The 20,530-nt window shown below is 45.1% G+C and overlaps 1 protein-coding gene across 1 annotated transcript in view; it reads right to left on the bottom strand.

Annotated features, from left to right (window-relative positions):
• Window positions 1–978: 978 nt before the first annotated feature.
• The window catches only part of TBX4 (T-box transcription factor 4), a 67,627-nt gene continuing 48,075 nt past the window's right edge, over window positions 979–20,530 (bottom strand). Inside the window, 5 exon segments of the mRNA XM_088152255.1 lie at window positions 979–4,828; window positions 4,831–5,069; window positions 7,099–7,340; window positions 9,951–10,039; window positions 19,734–19,886. Coding sequence (XP_088008381.1) covers window positions 4,412–4,828; window positions 4,831–5,069; window positions 7,099–7,340; window positions 9,951–10,039; window positions 19,734–19,886 — 1,140 coding nt within the window. The 3' untranslated portion in view covers window positions 979–4,411.

Here is a 20,530-nt window from a genome sequence, read left to right as displayed (position 1 = left end):
GGTGTCAAAACCAGCAAGATGGTGGACGGAGCATTGTGATGCTCCGTCCACCATCTTCTCAATTTCAACCTCTGCTACAGATGCCCATGGAGGCACACTGGTCCAACCTCGTAATTTAACGCGAGCTCTTCACAGTCACTTTTCATTTCTCCAACCTAGTTTGGTAGCATCTGCAATCTTGGCCACCCTACTGTTTCTTCCTGAAACAAACATAATTTATGAACAAATTAAAAAGCGCCTGATTCAACCCATATCGTTGTTGTTGAGTTGTTAAGTCGTGTCCGACTCTTCGTGACCCCATGAACCATATTGCGCCAGGCCTTCCTGTCCTTTGCTGCCTCCCGGAGTTTGCTCAATTTCACGTTCATTGCTTCGGTGATGCTCTCTAACCCTCTCATCCTTCTTCCACCAAGGTAGAGCTCATATATTCCTGTTTTCTCTCTGTGGTTGAACCAACTAGCAATCCATAAAGGGACAAGTCCATTTATTCCCACGATGGCAAAGCTTACTCAAGAGCCTTTGCTGATCAACTTTAATGACGTTTTCTCTCTCCCAAGTAAAATTTCCTGTCCTTTTGTTATCCTGTAAACTCAGTGATTTCCAGTAATATCTTATTGCCAAGTGGAGGTCTCCACGGGGGTGGGGTGGGGGACCTATGTGTGGATTTTCAAGGGAAGCTATGGATGAAGCCAAACCTCAGGCCATTGCAACCCATCGTTTGCCCCTTTTGTAGGTCTGTTGTGTGTTCAAAAGGGCCTTGCAATGTAGCACTTGCTTTATCCTCTGTGCCCCTGTAGAAACTTGGACTTGGTAGTCACATCTGCACCTCCATCTATTCAAGAAGTTTATTCATGCAAAAATGAATCGGGGATAACAACACATTCATTTCTGCATCAGTAGGCCATACACAGTCCTAGTATTGCTGCAAATAAACCTTCTCAATAGCGAATGATCTCCCCATGTTTCCTTTTTAAAAAAAACAAACCATAAAACTCAATCAAGGAAGCTTTTGATGACTAACACCTCCCCAAGAATTTATGTTCTAGTTAGTGAAAGCCACCCACAAACAATTTACAGTAGGGATTTTTTTTATGTACTGAAATGTAAAATGAAATGTTCATATTATGATAGCAGTGTTTTTAAGTGAAACAAACAAAAATCTACTTTGGATTCTAATAGAGCTTTATCTGTAGCATATATATGTCATCTAACCAAATCTTAGTTTTTACAGCACAAAAGGGTGTAAATAATAATGAAAAAAAAAACCTTAAATAACTGTCTTTTTTATTAAAAAAAAAGATCCCCTTGCAACATTCATTCTTTTACTAGGAATTTTATCGTAAAAAGAGCAAAGCTGAATGGAACACGTGGGCCTGCATTTGTGAGAGAGATAATATATTTGTTATATAAAGATATATAGATATATAAATATTCAGCATGCAACACTTGTAGTGATGTCCCAATTTTGATTATTATTATTTTTTCTTAAAACAAAACACAACAGAACAAAACACCAGCCAATCTTCTGGATGAAAAATAACCCTTTCTTTAGCAGCCTTGATGATAGGAAAAGATTTTTTTTCCTCCCCCCCACCCCAAAGTCTCCCCACTTTCTGTCCTGGTTACTGACTTGTTCATTCCCAGATCCCCATGAAAGGGTGGGCTGAAGCACTTTGGGTGACTAGGAAATAAATGGTAAAAGTTTGAATTCTTAAGAAGCTCAAAAGTTGCTTAGATCATGTTTTAATTTTCCTTCTTCTTTAATTCTTTTTTAGAAGCCAGGAATAAGTGTTATTCCAACCAAACTACCATACATTGGATGTGGTGGAAATTATTATTTGTTTTGTATGGTTTTGTGACCATTGAAGACCTCCACTACATGTGTATGGAATCAGTCAGCTGAATCCACTCTGTGCAATAGGGGGTCAAAAAAGTCAAGATGGCGCTCATACCCATGACTGAAGTTCCGCCCCCTTTTGATATGCAACACACATCAGAAAGGGGTGGAGCTCCAGTCACACTGTTGCAGCCACCATCTTGATTTTTTTTAGCTTCCCCCGCCCAGGATGTCCCTGGCCATTCCTTAATGTCAAGGAGTTAGCAGTTGGATTCACACAACACACAACCACAATGTTCTTGGCTTGTTTGCAGAATAGGGTGACATGAACCCAGCCTGTATGGCTTGTAAACCAGAGTTTATAGCTTAAAACATTGTGTAAACCCATCCATGGTTTATTAAGTTAACCATAGTTAAATGAATTAAGGCTTAACGTATTATGGGAACACAGTTGCTAGTACTGACTTTGATGACACCCTGTTCTGACTTAAAGTAAGGTAATTTGTCCTCTGAGGCTCTTCTTGGTAGGAACCATTTCTCAGTACTTCCCCGTTAAAAAAAAATTCCCTGCAGAAAAAAAAGGGGGGGGGGACAGTCCTTCAGGCAAAAGCATCTAAGTCGGTTCCCTGCGGTGCTAGCTTTCTAGTTACGGGGAGTTTTGAAAATGCCATCATGGTCAGAATTTGAAAGTGTTTGCCGTATGGTTAATCCTTGGCAAGAAAGAGAGAAGGTTAAACACGTTAAGTATTTAAACAAATTCCCCTATGTATTATCTGGTCTGTCCATGAAACCCTTGTTAAGTGTTCTTGGCAATTTATTATTTGCAGTGACGGCTTGCCTTTTCTGCATCTTGCACAGGAAAGGGGATCTAAACTGAGCTACAGATGACAGAACAAGGCTGGAGATCTGATGCAGGTCTCCCACACTTAGTAACAAACCTGAGTTTTTGCTTAGGCGTCATTGCACACTTCGCTGAAAGAGCTATAGCCATGTAATATCTCAGAGCGCGAGGTTCAAAATTCACAGCTTCTGTATTTACAGTTAGCTTGAATAATTGTCTGCGGTTCTCTGACGAGCTTCAGGATTAAGAGACGGATGAAGAGACGTGGCTTGGACAGGGGAGTTGCCCAAGGGCTGTAATTCCATTCTCCGCAATCCGATTTCCACCCAAGGAAATCAGAAGAATATGACCTTGTATCCTTCATTCACCTGGCTTTATCCAGGACAATTTAGCATCTCTAGAATTTGCTTCCTAATAACTGCAGAAAAACGCCAGGGCTAATTTATATCCCAATTTGCCCCTGCGAATGCAAAAGGCAAATTCCTGCAGTCAACACATCGAGTTCTTTTTAACACAGCTGGGCCTATGTTTAATCCAGGGGTTTGGGGGGGGAACAGATCTGGCATTTGGGCTACTTGTACTGCAAAATTTGAGGTGAACACTTCAACACTTTTAAGAGCACCCCCATTTAAAACACCCTCTCCCTCTCCTTTTACACGGCTTAGGGTTAAGCATGAATGGACTTGATTGCAGCTAAGGGGTCTTCTGTCTGTCCCTCAAACCAAGGGCATCGGGTGGGGTGGGGTCAAAAAAGTCAAGATGGCAGCACTGACTGTGTTGGAAGCCCCTTTTCACATGCAGGCATCTGTGCCTTAAACTCTCCAACTCAAACCATTGGGGGTTGTTTCTGCAAAGTCACGCTTTCAGCTTGTAATTTCTCCCCTTGCTAACCGTTCTGATTAGCAGCAGGTGGAAGTCACCAGCAGACAATCTGGTAAGTTTGAAACGAACCTAGCAAAAGTTGGGGAATCATCGGTCACAACTAGACATTTTCGTGCCCAGGGATATATCACGTGAGCGTGTTGCACCAACAGGCTTAAGGGGAGAGGAAGCGTTTACTGAGCATTCGCCCTGCCACAAGGTCCAGGAAGAGTGCGAAGCTTCAGCACGCACGGCAGCTGGTTTTCGGGGTGGAAGCAGGAAGATAAAAACAGCTGTTTTTGTTCTGTGGAGAGAGCGAAAACTCTTCCAGCAGGAGAACAGCAAAACCCATTCCAACTTTGCAATCAGTGGTGTTTGGTGCAAAGCTGGTCCTTGCTTGTATTTTGCTGATAAGGGACAATGGCCAGAGAGCAAACTGGCTGCAGCAGGAAAAAAATACATATATTTTTTGCTATCCTCTCATTGGATTAAAAAAAAAAACCACACATCTGGGAAAACAAGTTATGTCAGTTGACTTTCCCTGGCTAGAGTGAAGACCCCTGTTTTGGGAGATAATCCAATACTCTTTTAAGTGTTTCAGGAACTGAGTGAGGGATGCGTCTCCCCAGGAGGCAAATGTCCGACTGGATCACGGGGACCAGGAGATCCATGCTGCTGAGCCGAACCTCTTCCACTGAACTAGCCCCCGCCCCACCCCTCTGACAGAGCTCCCCTTGTGTTGCACAGAGTGTTCCCAAACCGCAAAGGAAGCGCAGGTCCGTGTAGATGCTGTGGAAGTGCAAGGCATCCGTGGATATTCACGCCGCGTTAACCGTCCCGGAGCGGCGAATCTCCTCGCAGGACATTTGCCATCACCCGTCAGTCCAGTTGTCCACTGTGGCCCCTCCCGAATGATACTGCAAAGAGGGTTCCCTCGACAGGGAGAAAGTCTGCGAGTACAGGAATTCGTTGGCCGCGCTCAGGTGGGGCGACGGGAGCTTCCTCTCGCCCATCCGCTCCCTGGGGAAGGATGCTCCAGGAATCCTCTCCCGCGCGGGGGCTTGCGAGAGCTGATTGTAGACCGAGAAAGGGCTGTTGCCCGGCGGCTGGGCGCCTTGGCTGCCCATGGGAGGGAGCCGTGGCATCACCGTGGTGGCCGTGAAGTGAGCCGGGAAGGGCTGGTACGGGACAGTCTCCATGGTCTGGACGCTGTAACTGGTGTAAGGTGCAACCGAGGTCCACATATTGCAGCTCAGAGGTGGGGGGAGGGGGAGGTGGGGAGGGGGTGGGGAGGTGGGGGAGGCGGGGGAGGGGGAGGGGGAGGGGGCAGGTCTTCCACCCCCGAGACGCCTGCAAGTTCAGACCCGGAGTACATGCAAGCTTCTCGGGGGGTGACGTCGCTGCAGTACGAGGGGCTCAACATCTGCTGGTCGTAGGGTGGGGGCGAGCGAAAGTAGTGTTCTTCTCCAGCGGAGGAGGTCGGCTCCAGATACGAGCGCTTGCAGGGTAAGTCCAGAAGCCGGGCCCCTTCTGTGAACGGGCAAATAATTCCTTTTAATTCTTGGTTTTATTACCGGCTGCCCAGAGTCACTTTGGCGGCCATGTAAATTTGACAGACAAACCGATAAACCAAGCGAGGCTTAAACAAGCAGTTCTACAGAAAGGAAAGAGGTCTGAGATGACTGAGTGGAGGAATGGGAGCGAACCCCTATTAATTTTCTCTCGATTTGATCTACCAGATTTTCCCCTGCCTTCTGCTCCAGTGATTTCCCACCTATTTCAGATGTTCTTGACATCACAACTAGGGCTCCTTAATGAAAAAAATAACTAGGAGCTAGGTTTCCTTCATGAAAAAAATCAGATATGGCAAGACAATGTTGCGTATCACTATGGAGCTTCTCCCCTGCAGTGGACTGCTGATAGCTTGATGTCGACTCCTCACTTATCCAAATTATCTGATTGGCCCTTTGAGCGTGCACTAAAACACACTCAAATCTTGTGTGACCTGTAAGACAAATCAGTTGGAAGTGGTTCCTTAAAAGTAGACGTTTCCAAGCCATGGAAATCCATATTATCCACAGCAGTTGGGGCCAAGTGACCCTTCGTGTTATTTCAGAAACCATAAAAATAGCTCCATTTTCTTCTTTTCCCTAAATTAAGCTTAGTGTCTTCCAGTTTCATCATCCTCTGTCTTATAGATTGATTTTATGCAAAATTAGGTGTGTCCACTGCTTCTGCTTGGCATAGATAGTCCTTAACTGTGTAGGATAAGGGTTTTTTAAAATTGATCTGGACCGTAATACATTGCTTAAGAAACTACCGCCTCAGCAGAATCTTGCCACATATTTTTTTCCTCAAAGGGTTTTCCTTATGAGCAAAAAGACAGAGCCCAGCCAGGGTTTAGCTAATCCTATCAATCTTAATTTCCAGGACTTGGTTTCATCAGCTGAGAATTTTAGTGACTTGGGTGCTACCCCTTTCTTATATCCAGCAGTTACTTTTCACAAACCTTGACAATGAACATGCTGCAATGTTTTGGTACTTATGTTTTTGACAAGTTCAAGGAGTCTTAAAACAACTTATCGTGAGCACTTTCCAGCAACAACAACGTGCTCTACATTTGCCAGGAGCGTATGTCAGGAGGCTGGAGAAATCTTGCAAGATAAAGCTAAGGGCTTATTCCAGGACTGATAAAAAACAAAAAAAACCTACATATTCAGGAAAAGAATACGTATTCTTATCTGACAGTGTTCTGGGGTCAGGAAGTTTTGCTTACTGTTATGAGTTGCCTGGAGATGCTTTTTTAAACTACTATGATTAGATGTGTATCCTGCCTTTTTTACACACACACACACACACACACACAGTCAACTCAAGGTAGCAACGTATCTAATACTCCTTCCTCCTCCTATTTTTCCCACAACAACAACCCTGTAAGGTGGGTTGGGCTGAAAGAGAGGGACTGGCCCAAAGTCACCCTGCCAGCTTTCATGCCTAGGGCAGGCCTAGAACTCACAGTCTCCTGGTTTCTAGGCTAGCACCTTCACTACTAAACTGGCTCACTTATATTGAAAGTGAATGGCACAAATTAATTTATTTCTGTCAAAGGGTAGCAGAACTGGCAATATTAATCATTTGGTTTCCTTTCTGCATACTAACCATATTGCTAATCTCTCTCTCTCCCTTCTTCCATCCTGCTTTTTCATTATTAAAAGTAATCTCAGTGGAGTATCTTATGGTTGAAGCTTCCTAAAGCTCCAGAACAAGCCAGTCTAAAATTAAATGTTAAACATGCTCCCTACCAATCAGGAAGCCTTGGGAGGGTCAGCATGCTCCCAACCAATCAGGAAGCCTTGGGAGGGTCAGCATGATCCCAACCAATCAGGAAACCTTGGGTGGTTCAGCATGCTCCTAACCACCCAGAGACCTAGTTTGTTTCTTTACTACGATTACTTAGATGTCAAAAATACCAAGACTGCCTCAAGTCTGATATCCTCCAGCAGAAAATCCCCCATTAATCTGTTCAAAAATATCTCCCCAGTCCATTCCCTTGCCTTACCTCGCCGTTTCAGACAGTGGTAGAAGAGGCCAGATTCTCTTTGTGCCGTGAAGGTGTTGAGGGGTAGGTCTTGGGCATCTGAGGTGGCAAACTGCATGTGCGCTCCATTCTCATACTGGTAGTGCTGAAGAGCCTGGTGGCTTCCATGGAGGGAGTTGACGTCTGATTTTGCAGAGAGTTGACCATGTGTGGACACCAACCTCTGCCTCATGATGGTCTTGGAGATCACAGGATATTCTTTGCTATAGAAGTTAGTAGAAGAGGAACAGGTCATAGCGCATTTCAGTGGTGATCAGTAGAACCCAATCATCATACTTCAGGGCAATTCTAATCATTTTCAAATTACATGAGGTCTAGAATTTGGAAGACCTTGAGGTTGGCCCTCCTAGCTCCCCTAAAAGCTGGGCCCTGCATCTGATCTTCATCTGATCTTCTTGGAGATGTTGTAAAAAGTTGGAATTGTAGCATGGTTAGAGCAATGTTTCTGCTGCTGGTCTGGAGACTGTGACAAATACTCATCTTCAGTTCTCTTTCCTGATTCCCACAATCCCACCAATGTGAAGTTAGCAAAAGAGGATTTGGGATGTTTTAGGAGACAGGCACTCCATTTAGGTTGGGCAACGTGAAGCTCGTTAAGTCTGCTTGCACTCTTGATGAACTGATTTATGCACCCTAAAATATGTCCTGGGACCCTTTGCAGCAAACAACATTTGGAAATCTTTGCCCTGGATCTTGGGATCACAGAAAGTGACTTCTAGGAAGTCAGACAATTTCTCCCTTGACTAGCTACTGCAGCAAGTCTTCAAAGTGTCCTTCCCTATCACTTGTCCCTTTTAAATTGGAGGTGCAGAAAAGTGCTCTACCACGGGAGCTCTGGTTCCTCTTCAACCTGGGAGATCGAGGTCAAAGAGTCCAGCTCAGCTATTGAAATGTGGGTGGCCCTGGGCAAAATCCCTCACTCTGGATCTGTTTCCCATCTGTATTGCACATTGAATTGATTCATAGCCCACTTCTGCCAAGTGCATATGGGCATTAGTCCAAGGAGCACGATGTACAGTGCAAAGCCTTCAGCAGTCGGGGAACCGATGCTTTGCAAAGAAAGCTGAGGGTGCAAATGGAGAACATAAGGTACCTGTGACCTAGGTTGCAGGAGGTGACAAGAGGAGAGGGGACTTCCTTTACAGTTATCTACACATCCCCAAAGGATGCCTCACTGTAACATGGTATTGTACTGGGACATTCAGGAAATTTGAGAGTCACCACAAAGCTGCAGATTCACCAACAAGAATGATTTATTATTATTTCTTCACTGTCCCCTATAATTGTAAGTTCATACGTATGTATGTATGTATGTATAAATAAATAGATGTCAGAACTTTAAATAGATGAAACTTATGTTTACACTGTGTGCTATGATACCATTTTGTATCATCCTGTTTTTAGATGATGATGATCATCATCATCATCGTCATCATCCTATCCAAAGGCTGAGCAGCCTTATTTTTTTTAGTTTCCTAACAGAAATCATGCCACCAAGGCCTGTAATTTTCCCCTGAAGTTTAAAAGGTGCAAGCTGAGAGGTCCCGAGGGCTGCAAAAAAGGTTTTAGGTCTATGTGTGCATCGTGGGCTAGAGGCTAACCACCTTTGCATCAGGCGATGTGATGTGTAAACTGCCCCTTGCATAAAATATTCCTTGCATATCCACAGCTAGCATGCCAGGGAGAAAATTCTAGGCCAGCCTGATCCTTGATAACCTAGTTTTCTATGTGCAGCTCTCTGGAGAAGGCTGTGATGCTGGGAAAGGTGGAAGGAAAAGAAGAAGAGGACGACCAGCAGTGGATAGACTCAGTTACAGTGGTGATGGGGGCACCATTGGAAGACCTGGAGGACCAAGTTGGGGACAGATCCTCCTGGAAAAAACTATCTAGGTGGTTGCTGAGAGTCAACACCCATGATGGCACTAATCCATCAATCAACCAGAAGACCCAGCTCTCTGGAGAAGTCCATAATCCTGGGAAAGGTGGAATGAAAGAGAAGAAGAGGACAACCAGCAGCAAGGTGGATGGACTCAGTTACAGTGGTGATGGGGGCACCATTGGAAGACCTGGAGGACCAGGCTGGGGACAGATCATCATGGAGAACATCTATCTATGTGATTACTAACAATTGGCACTGATTTATGGCATGTAATCAATCAATCAATCAATCAATCAAAAAAGGAGGAATTGATGCATGAAAGCCACTTCCCACTTCACCAATTTCAGTCCAGCCACTGATACATGTTCGGACAAACTCTGAGGTTGATTAAACATTGTTGATTCATCGTTGCTGTCGCTTTCCTAATGTTGATGTGTTCTATTGTTGTTCTTGTCCCTTTAACTTGGGCCAACAAAGATTTTTGAGCAGGGCGGGCAGCAAAAACTCTGAAATAAATGAGATGAATAGAAAGCTCCACTGCAATGGGATGGGGGAATCAAAGGATGGATGACACCATGTGGGCCACTAGCTTCCAAACTGTGACAAATAAAAGAGCCCTGCACACTTTGCAAAGCATAATGGACCCACATTTTCCTACCAAGGACTTAATTTTATTCCTGGGGAAGGGAGAACAGTATTCATGAAGTGATGGTGTCAGAAAGACCTACACTAAAATTAACATTCACTTAGAACAGTGTTTCTCAACCTTGGCAACTTTAACATGTGTGGACTTCAACTCCCAGAATCCCCCAGCCAGCAAGGCTGGCTGGGGGATTCTGGGAGTTGAAGTCCAGACATCTTAAAATTGCCAAGGTTGAGAAACACTGACTTAGAATATAATTTTCTGGCATTTCTTTGTATTCCTTCATCCCACCTTTGTAATCTTGCCACGCGGAGGTCAGTGTCATCGCTTCCTCGAAAGCCTTTGGCAAACGGGTTATTCTCTATCTTCAGCTGGGTTATCTTTCAAGAGAAGGAAAGGAAAAGTTACAGCTCGCTTCGCCCATCCTTGTCTGTTGAAGGCAAACCAGTTTCAGCGCTGTGGCCCCTTCGAGCAGGGGACCGTCCAACTTTTTCAGGCCAGGGAACCTGTCCCTTAAAAAAGAAAGACGCCAGGATCTGCTGCTCAAGAGGCCAAGCCTTTCTAGCATTGGAAAATTAGCCATTTTGGAGTGAGAATTAGCTATTTTGGAGTGAAAATTAGCTGGTTTTGGTTTTGTTTTTGCCCTTCAGCTCTCCGGGAGTGCCATCAAGTTGAAAAATCCTGCCATAGAGCCGTTTTTATTCTCTTTCTTCCCTTGCACCACTGTCCTTCTTGCAGCCTCAGTTGTCTTCACTTCAGCTGGCCTCAGAACAGAGAACAGGCAGGGACCATCATAAACCGCTTTCCATCTCACCCATAAGGGGGGTGAAAAACCAAGATTCACTTTTGGAGCTGCTAATGGGTCCTGGGAAGGCTCAACCCCCATGCCCCACCACTATAAAAAAGAAGAAATTCCCAGCACTCCCCTATCCACCTTGTAAGGATGGATGGCGTTCCCATGTCCTGTCCTTGGCTCAAAACCCCCCAGCGGATGTTATTGGCGGGGGGGGGGAGCCATCCTGTTAGGCGGGTACCCATCCTTCTCTTTCTATTAAAAGGACTCCGCGATCAGCAATACTGGAGAGACACCTGTTAGCGTTTTTTGCAACCCAGCATTTTCCCACAAAGTCACCCCACGGCTGAAGGTTGGAAAAGCTTCTTCTAGCAGACTCCAAGTCAAGAAGCGTTAACATAAAAGTGAAAAAGTTCAACAACAACAAAAGTTAATATATTATTATATATTATATATATATATCACTTTTATGTTAAAGCACTTTTATGCATTTTTTCCTTCTTTGTAATAAAAAATAAATAATAAAAAGACAAGTCAAGTAGCGTTCGATCCCTGGATGGTTGCAATGAGTTGATATGCAAGCTTGCATGCCCTCTTCCAGGGTGTTCCCATGGGGGACAAAGTCTACCAGATGACAGGGTGTGCATCGTGATCAAATTCCCTTACCCGTATGTATATTTGTCAGGGGCATCCATAGGGGGTCAAAAAAGTCAAGATGGTGGTGATTGAAGGCCCACCCTATTTTTACGTGCAGGGCCTTCTTTGCACCGGCACCCCTTTTGGAGTTCTCCTTCCTTTGCCAACTCTGTGACCCGATGGATCTTTAGGTGCCAAATTAAACTTACATTTCTAGATTTGGGGAGTGGTTTTGATCCACAGGGAAGAGACTTGCTAGAACATCCTGTGTTGTTTACATGGTTTAAAAAAAAAAAAAAAGACACCGTGTGTGCTGTTTTGAAAATACTGAATTGAAACGCAGGGTTGGAAGGTCTTTTAAAAAAAATAGAATCGATCGGTGAAATGTTAAAAGCTTCTCAGTAGAATTCCTTGCAGGCTTTTTAACACTGATGGTTTCCAAGCACATTGTCACGATGACTGAACGGGTGTATGTGCAGCTGAGACCTACAACTTCTCTCTCCTTCGCATACTCACTGCCGGGGACCTGTACAGCCTGCCCTTAGGAATCGCTTTCTGTCCATTGGCTGCAGCCCACCAAGATTGCGCCGTTGAAATTTGGCAGAAAACAAATGTTGACAACCCAATTTGGGCTTTAGAAATAAATAATAGGAGTAGTACAACTCCATCTGTTTTGCTTTACTTCCCCCTGCCTAATGCTCCAAAATGGGGGGGAAAAAAACAGCCAAAATGTTCAGCCCTGGTTATAACCACCACATAGCCGGTCTGTTGCCTGGGGTCCTGGCAGGCCAAAAGAATCATGGAATCCTAGGGTTGGGAGGGACATTAGAGGTCTTCTAGTCTAGCCCCCTGCCCAGGGAGGAATCCTCAAAGTGTCTCAGACCAAGGGCTGTCTTTGCTTAAAACCCTCCAGGGATGAAGCCCCCACCACGCCAGGAAGCAGGCTGTTCCGCTGCGCTGCATAGGAGCTGTCACGGCTGGGAAATTCCTCCTGATGCTGAGTTGGGATCTCTCTCTGTAAGGCCTCCTTCTCTCCCCGCCCCCCCCCCCCATACCCAGTTCTTGTCCTACTCTCAGGCACCACGGAGAATAAATCCATCTCCTCTTCCTTGGGATGTTCCTTCACGCATCGGAAGACGGCTCTCCTGTCTTCCCCTTAGACTTCTCTTCACCCCTTCATTGCTCAGATTTTCCCTCTCTGCTAATAGCCTGGGGACAATAAATCCCATTGGGGATTGCGGTTCAGGCCAGGATTCCACCTGAATCTTTCCTTCCGCTGGTGAACGGAGGCAGATGGCTGCTTGGAACCCCAGAATTCTAGAGATGGAGGGGTCCCCTGAGGTTATTTAGTCCAACCTCCCTCCTGGATGTGGGAATGCAAATCAAAGCCTCCCTACCACACAGTGGTGCCGCTCCACTTCAGCACGCCCAACCAAGGGGGAGCCCCCCACTTCTCTGGGTCAGGGGTCCCACTATCAAAATGCTTTTTCCCTTTGGACGTTTTTCCTAATAGCCACCCAGAATCTGCCCTTCCTATCACCTTTCATTCTCCCCTCTCCTACCTGCCAAGATGATGAAACTGAACTCATCATGGTCTTCTTCTGTGACACGCTCGGAGTTCCATCAGCAGCCCAGCCTTCTCCAAGGGGATTCCTTGCTCATTATTCCTCAACTAGGCCCTCACTTCTGTTGCAGTTATATTACTGCGGAATATACCCTCCTATGCTCCTTAGATCTACAACAGGTGGCGGCAATGAGCCACCTTGGCTGATGTCAAATGCTAAGGAGGATGGGAGGCCACTAGGAAATTCCACAGCCACCTCTTGACCTCCCCTGCAGACGTTTCTGAAGCAATGCCTGAAAAATTATCTTTTTGCTGGAGATCAGGGCTTCCCACCCTCTTCCTGGCCTTTCCTACCTGGTATCTCCCACAACAGCAAGACCAGCAGCAGCAAATTTCTGCAGACCACCAAAGGCTACGAGCCTTGCCCAATCACTCTCCCTGCAAACCAGCATGCGGCCAAACTTATCTTAACCCAGCTTCTTTTTTGGTGACGTTATTAGCAAGAAGCGCCTTCCGGCTGCAGCTGGCAGAAAGTTCTGGCTGCAGAGCTCTTCTTTTTCCATCTCCCTCTTCCTGACTTCTTGCTGCAAGAGATTTACAACCAACCTCCCTTCCCTGTTTGTTTCCCCCCCTTGCTTAGCGTTATGCAGTCAGAAGGCCTTCTGCTCTTATTCTTGTGGGCTAGTTATTGATCATAATCCACTTGCACACCATCTCGCCACTGGACATGATAGAGAAAACTTTAACAGACCCACAGGGAGCCTTACAATGTACTAAGCCACTGAAAGAAACAAGCAAAACAGAACTGCAAAAAAGGGGGAAGCAAAATAAAGATAAAATTGAAGATCAAGGTGGCCCAGGTGAACCAGAAGTCTTTCCCAAACAACTCAGTTTTCTGCAGATGCTTGAATACCATCCAGAAGAGCTTAGTCTGACCTCTCCCGTGACACCGTTTCAAAAAACCGATGCTGCTATCGAAAAGCAGCACTTCCTAACTTGAGCAATCCTCGTTTCTAGGAAGTGAGGAACTAAGAACAGTTTTTTTCCTAGATGACCTAATAGACTGGGACAATTCTGGTTGGGGTGAGCCACCCTAAGATACCCAGGTGTTAAAACCAACCCTTTAAACTGAACTTTAAATTTCTAGATTCCAAGAAGTACCAGTGTTCCAATCCATCGGAAGTCAAGATCTCTCAACTGGAAACTCTCTTTAATTTTCTGCTCACTTCCTGTCCTGGTCTTCTTCTGCTCTAGGGTCACCACTTCCCTGCGTTTTCTGTTCTCTAGCCCAGTGTTTCTCAACCTCAGCAACTTTAAGACGGGTGGATTTCCCATCTCCAGAATCCTCCAGCCAGCATGCTAGTGTGGACTTCAACTCCCAGATTCCCCAGTTGGCCTGCCTTAAGATGTGTGGACTTCAACTCCCAGAACTGACTGAAAGTTGAAGTCCACCCATCTTAAAGTTGCTGAAATTGAGAAACACGGCTCTAGTCAACCCTCCTTTATTCCTCTCTTTCCCCATCGCCAGCTTCTGTGGTCTCGCGATCCAGCCTGACATCAAGGAACTAATGTAAAGGAGACCATCGTTTCTGCACTGGGTTCAATCCTCAAACATCCCTTTGACCCAACATTGCAGCCCCTCCATACAGCTCCAAATTTCCAAATGGTCAAAAAACTTTTTGGCTGGCTGACAAATCAAACTGGCCCAAATACTTTCACCAGATCCCCCAGTTCGCCATGATGGGGCTATGCTATTCACAGCCCCCTACGATATTCAAATAACATGCTTTCCTAGCTCGATGTTCCTTTTTGGAAAGAGAAAGAAAATAATCCCCCTCCAAGAAAATAATCAAAGTCCAAGTAGGCACAGCTCAACATTGAGCATGATAGCTTGGGGACTGCAGAACTGGGCACGGGTTTGGCTCTCTCAGGAAAGAAAGCTACATCTGTTTGCCAAACCGGGAGAGCGTTAGTCTGTCCTGAGCCCAGGGCTGATTTGCAACAAGAAAGGGAGCCAGAATCTGCCCATTGCTTCTGGGACCGAGCGCATGACAGGATTCCCACCAAGGGCCTTCCCGTGGCCAGATTTTGTTTTAATGCAATTCTTCATTACTATCTGTGCGTTGCCCAGAATTTCTTGACTAGGCGGCTATATGAATCAGATAAGGGGATAAATATTGGGTGTTTTTATTACTTTGGTGAAGGTGTGGTAGTTCCTAAGCCATTTTGCCTAGTCCCCCAGCTGGCAGCCACCACTTCCTGTCAGCATGGCCATTCTTTTGCCCTCCACCTCCCCCCCGCCCCTCCCCTCTACTCGCAAGCCTGACTAGCAGATCCCAGGAATGAGAAAGGGGGCCAGAGAGGAAGCGGAAAGATGCTCTCCAGATGCTCTCAGCAAGACCTCCTCCAGACCAGCGAACAATCAATCACTTGCTCACGGTCACTCATGTCTTGGTCACTTCCTGTCTGGAGTATTGCAATGCGGTCTACGTGGGGCTGCCCTTGAAGACCACCCAGAAGTTACAACTGGTCCAGAATGCGGCGATGCGCACAGTGATGGGTGCCCCTATGTTTACCCATGTTGCATCTCTGTTGCGCGAGCTGCACTGGCTCCCAGTTTCCTTCTGGATGCCATTCAAGGTGCTGGTTATTATCTTTAAAGCCCGACATGGCACAGGGCCAGATTATCCGTGGGACCGTCTCTCCCTAAGACGTCTACCCATCCTATCAGATCAGATAGGGTGGGCACACCTGCCTGCCTGCCTGCCTCCTTCCCCCCTCCCTTCTTTCCATCTTTCTTATTTATATGGCTGCCTGTCTGACAAAATTTGACTCTAGGCGGTATACAACCTTTCCCAGGTTTATATAGGGTCAGGGCGTGGAGAACTGGGTTACATGAAGAAGACGGGGTGGCTTTCCTTTTCATCCTGCATGGTTGATGTTGGGGTGGGGGCAACTTTTCCTTCCTCACCTTAAATCCCCCCCCCAGAAATAATTGGGTAAGCTGGAGGCTGGATCCTTCCCCAGAGTGGATCTAGTTCCCTACCTCTGCTTTATTTATGTATGTATTTATATTTAGCAAAATTTATATTTTATAATATAATGATAAGTAAATAATTTATAAAAATAGGTAAATAAATAAATAAGTAAATAAATAAATATGCAAATTTATACTTGGAAGCTTTTATCTTATAAGGAAGTTTTGAAATAATAATAACAATAACAATAATAATAATAATAATAATAATTGTTGTTATTATTATTATTATTATTTCCAGCCAAACTTAAAAATCGACTCAGCAAAGTCAGTCCTCATTCATTCTTGTATGGGAAGGTTTGTAGGCTAGCCTCGGAAGTTGAACAAATATTTTGAGAAAAGACCATGTGAGGTCATGTCAACAGGGCATCCTCGTTTAGTGATCACAACTGGGATTGACAAGTTGGTCGTTATGCAAAGCAGTCGCTAAGTAAAACCACGACTGTGCTTATGATCTTATTTCAGCTTTCCTTCACTTTACAGATCTGTGAAGGTCGTAAATGAGAGGATTGATGGTAAAGTTACATTTTTATCACTGTCATATCTGCAAACAGTCACTAAATGAGGCAGTCCCTAAACAAGGGCTTACTATATTGCCAAGAGAACGCTATGTGCATGTTGAGCTCAACTAAGGGACTCTATTTTTCATATTATCAGGGGTGTCTGCCAGGGGAGCAAAAAAGTCAAGATGGCAGCCATGACTCCACCACTGACCCCCACTCCTTTTTTTACATGGATCATAGCCCTCCTCTTGACTTTGTTGACCCCAGCCCCACTCATGGATGCCCCTCAATATTATTTTTAACATTCATATTTACAGGAAGAACAGAATCACTCATGAAAGTCACAATACCAAAATGGTCATAGAAGGAGGCCCCACTCGTTCCCCATTTATCCTGGTTGTGCCATTCTTCCCACCAATTAGCCCCTGAACCAACTTGGAATTCAGTTTTTCTTTGTTCCTCCAGTTACGGAAGCCAACAAACCTTTCCCATTTGGGCCTGGAAAGGACCTTTGAAGCTGGGTGCTAAGCAGGCTGTCCGTCTCCAGCTCATTTGGGTAGAAATATTACCCCCTCCTTCAGACTGACATTTTAAGAGGGACCTCACGGTGATCTCTTTCCATAAAGCCCCTTGAAATGCAGCTGACTTCTGGACAGCTTCACTTTGCAACTGACAATCCTGCCCCAGGTGAACCAGTTATAGGGCCGGGGTCCCCCTGTGCTTCCTTGATCAAGCGTTTCTGCTTTTTTTTCTCTCTCCCTTTTTCGTTCTCTGCTTCTCATTCAAAGCAGGATCCCCCCAGCCTCTTTTCATTCTCCCCACCATTATATCCGGCATGGCTTTTCCCAAATTGACACGAGCCCATCGTGGACGGTGCGTGTCAAGTTTTTAAAGCCAGTTCCTTTGGATTTAATCAGGAGGCAAGCGGCTTGAGAAAAAACACCGTGCCGCCCCGCGCCAGTGCCTTCCATAAATTTAATGGCGCTTTAAACTTGCAATCCCCTTTCTCCACGTCTTTGGCTGGGCAGGAGCTTCCGCCGGTCCTCTTTTAAAGCTGGGCGCGCCCCGTAAAAGGAAGACAGGCCTGGATCTGTTGGTGGGTCAGAAAGATTTGCAGAAGATCAGGAAGACTTTCTGACTCCTGCGTGATGGACGATGGCAAATAAATAATGACTGGTTGCCAACGGCAGGGCAAAAAGAAAAACGGGAACAGATCTTTCTCTGTGAAAAGGTTTCAGGCTCCAGCTGGGAATGGAAAAACACTTTTTAGGCTTAATCTCTGGCCACATGCCTTTTTTCATCCTTCAGGTCCCTGAAACACAATTTTGTCCTTGACTCTAGCTCAGTGTTTCTTAACCTTGGCAGCTGGAAGATGTGTGGACTTCAATTCCCAGAATTCCCCAGCCAGCAGGGCTGGCTGGAGAATTCTGGGAGTTGAAGTCCATCTTCCAGCTGCCAAGATTGAGAAACCCTGCTCTAGCTGGTGCCTAGATCCTGATTCGGCAAACATTTTCTCACTGTCATTCTCACTCCAGATCTCCGATTCATCACACGTGTGCCATTATGCCCAACTTCCACCACAGTTCCATACACTTCCCACAAGGACAGGGGTGTCTGCAGGGAGAGGGTCAAAAAAGTCAAGAGGTGGGCCCCTACCATGTGATGGAAGCCCCGCCCTCTTTTACCTGGGTCAAAAAAGTCAAGATGGCAGCTACAACTTTGTGGTCCAAGCTCTGCGGCTTTTTTATACACGTAAAAAAGCTGTGAGGCTTTGATCCCATGGCTCTGGCTGCCATACTGACTTTTTTGACCCCCTTGAGGAAATCCATGTGCAGGGACAAAAATTGAAAAGTGTTTTCCAGTTGGTTTCCCTTCTAATTCCACTCTTTTTTCCCTTCCCTGCCCATTATAAAAGTCCCCATCTTTCCTTCACGTTCAGACCCCGAGACACACTCTTAAGTCTCCTTTTATAGCAACATTCCTTTAATGTCTCTCTAAATACATAGACTTAATTACTTTTCATTGTAGATTTATGGCTGGACTTTATCAGTCATGATGAGCTCGCTTTGCCATTCTGAATGACATTTTGGGCTTTTCCTGACCACTATTGTCGTTTTGAAAAACACAAAGCCAAAAGAGGGGAACACGGTACATTTTCCTTTTTCTCATGTCTACATTCTTCGGGCTTTGGCAGAACAAAGTGTGGTTGCACAGGTGTGTTTTTTGACTTAGGGCTTCCCTTTTGATGGACGACCACAGATATTAGCATTTTTCCAGACAAAAAAAAATACAACTGATTTTCGGGATCGGATGAGCCCCCGTTTGGACCTAAAGGCACCAGTCATGGAACGTCACAAGTGAAGCATAATGGCCAAATTTTGCTTTGAAGTGTCACTCACACGTACGCAAACACACACACAGAGCCTCTGATCCACCTTTATACACAGGCAGAACAGCTTCAGTTTCATGCATCCTTCCTTTTTCATGACATCAAGGATGTCTGCAGAGTTTGGTCAAGTGACTCAAGATACCACATGTGCAACACGCATAAAAACAGGCAGAGCTCTATGGCTGCCATCTTGACGTTCCTGACCACACTCTACAAGCTCCCTTTGAAGCCATCTAGTAGCAGATTCCTTCTCTTGGGAACAGGGGTGGAAATTTTTTTTCTTTCAGCCACTCTATTTTTTTTTTATTTATGCTTTGATGTACTTGGGTATTTGTTTAATTGAGAAGGCCACCCAACTCCATAAAGACTCTAGGCGATGCACAACATTAAAAACAGGAAGAACGATAAAAGCTCTAGAGCAGAACAATTTCTAGAGAACATTCCTCAACACAGCAGAATCCTGGAATATTCAGCAATGTCAATTTTCAAACTTCTGAGAAGCAGTAGTTTGATTTCTCTGCCTTTTGGGAAAAAAAACTAAAACAGGATCAGACCAGATCAGTAATTGGTTGGGAAACTCAAGAGAAAATCCCAACACTGTAGCCCAGCCTGAAAGGAACCCAACAATATTGAATAATTCTGGAAAAAAGATACTGTAGTAGCAAATGATGTCCATGTTGTTGCCAAGAAACTATCTAGATTTTTCCATGAAGTCACCAGAAGTTGAGCTCAGTTTGAGTTTATTTAAACCTCACTCTTGAGCGAGAAGGAAAGAATTTTGCTGCAGTCTAACTTTAACCCAATGCTATCATTCTATAAAAAATTCAATGCATAAATAAGATCAGGACAAACAGGAAAAGACATCTTTATACTGTACTGTCTATAATTAATTTCTGGACTATTCCTGGCCTCCAAATGTGGAAATAGCCCAGGCAGTTGGGGAGGGGGGAAACTTTATATCTTGGAGGACAATAATTCATAATTGGTGAGCTAACCACAACAGGAGCTTGCAGGGGTGAAGAGGAATTGACTGCTTCTAACTTCAGCCCTAAAGACATTCTAGAAAAACTTAACTTGTCGAAGTTTAATTTGCATCTTCCATACCTAATCCACAAAGCAAAGAAAGGCCTTCGAAGTGAGCTACAGACGTACCTTGTGGTTCTGGTAGGATGTCACAGATATAAAGGATGTTTCTGGGAACACGTGAGTGCAGAAAGCGGTGTTCTTCGAGCCAAATGCGTTGTTCTCGTCCGCTTTCACGATGTGCAACCTGGGCTGGTATTTGTGCATGGAATTAAGAATGATCTGGTAGGAGAAAAGGAGAGGAGAAAGAGAGAGGATAACCAATGAAAGCCTGTTCAGCTAAAAGAAACCATCAGAGCAGAGCAAATCTTTAAAGCCACTGAACAGTTTGGGTTTGATTTCAGATAGGAAGGTGATCTGCGATTGGCGTAACCCTGAAATCCCATAGCCAAGGGATCAAAGTAGTTCCTTGCAAAAAACTGGTTCATTTTATTACGGCCATTCTAACCCCACTTTTTGAAGAAGGTGCCTCAAATCAAAAACACACACACACACACATACAAGTAAAAACAAGGAAACCAGAACAGAGCAGAAAAACAATAAGTGACAAAATTGTGTTTCAAAGCCTGGGGAGCATCTCCGAAGTGCCAAAATGAGGGCAAGACACAGGCGTGGTAAATCGCTTCGGGTTTCATCCTTCACACAGGGGACGCGGCCCTGCTCTTGAAAAGGCCGTCTCCTCATGAGTAGACCCTCGCCACATTTCAGATGGTCAGGGTATCTAGAGAAAGTTCTGTGTGTCAAGACTGCAGGCGGTAGGAAAATGTAAGATGCAAGAGTGGGCAGGTAGGTTATCAACTGCCCAAGGACATTTTTTTTCCAAAGCTCAGAACCAGAATTGGACCTAAAAACATTGTGAGATCCCA

This window comes from Python bivittatus, unplaced genomic scaffold (genome assembly GCF_059951505.1).
Source record: "Python bivittatus isolate LINGU-HERP-01145 unplaced genomic scaffold, Pbiv_v1 ctg000690_np1212, whole genome shotgun sequence".
Lineage (NCBI taxonomy): Eukaryota > Metazoa > Chordata > Lepidosauria > Squamata > Pythonidae > Python > Python bivittatus.
This window is presented reverse-complemented; position numbering and strand designations above follow the sequence as displayed.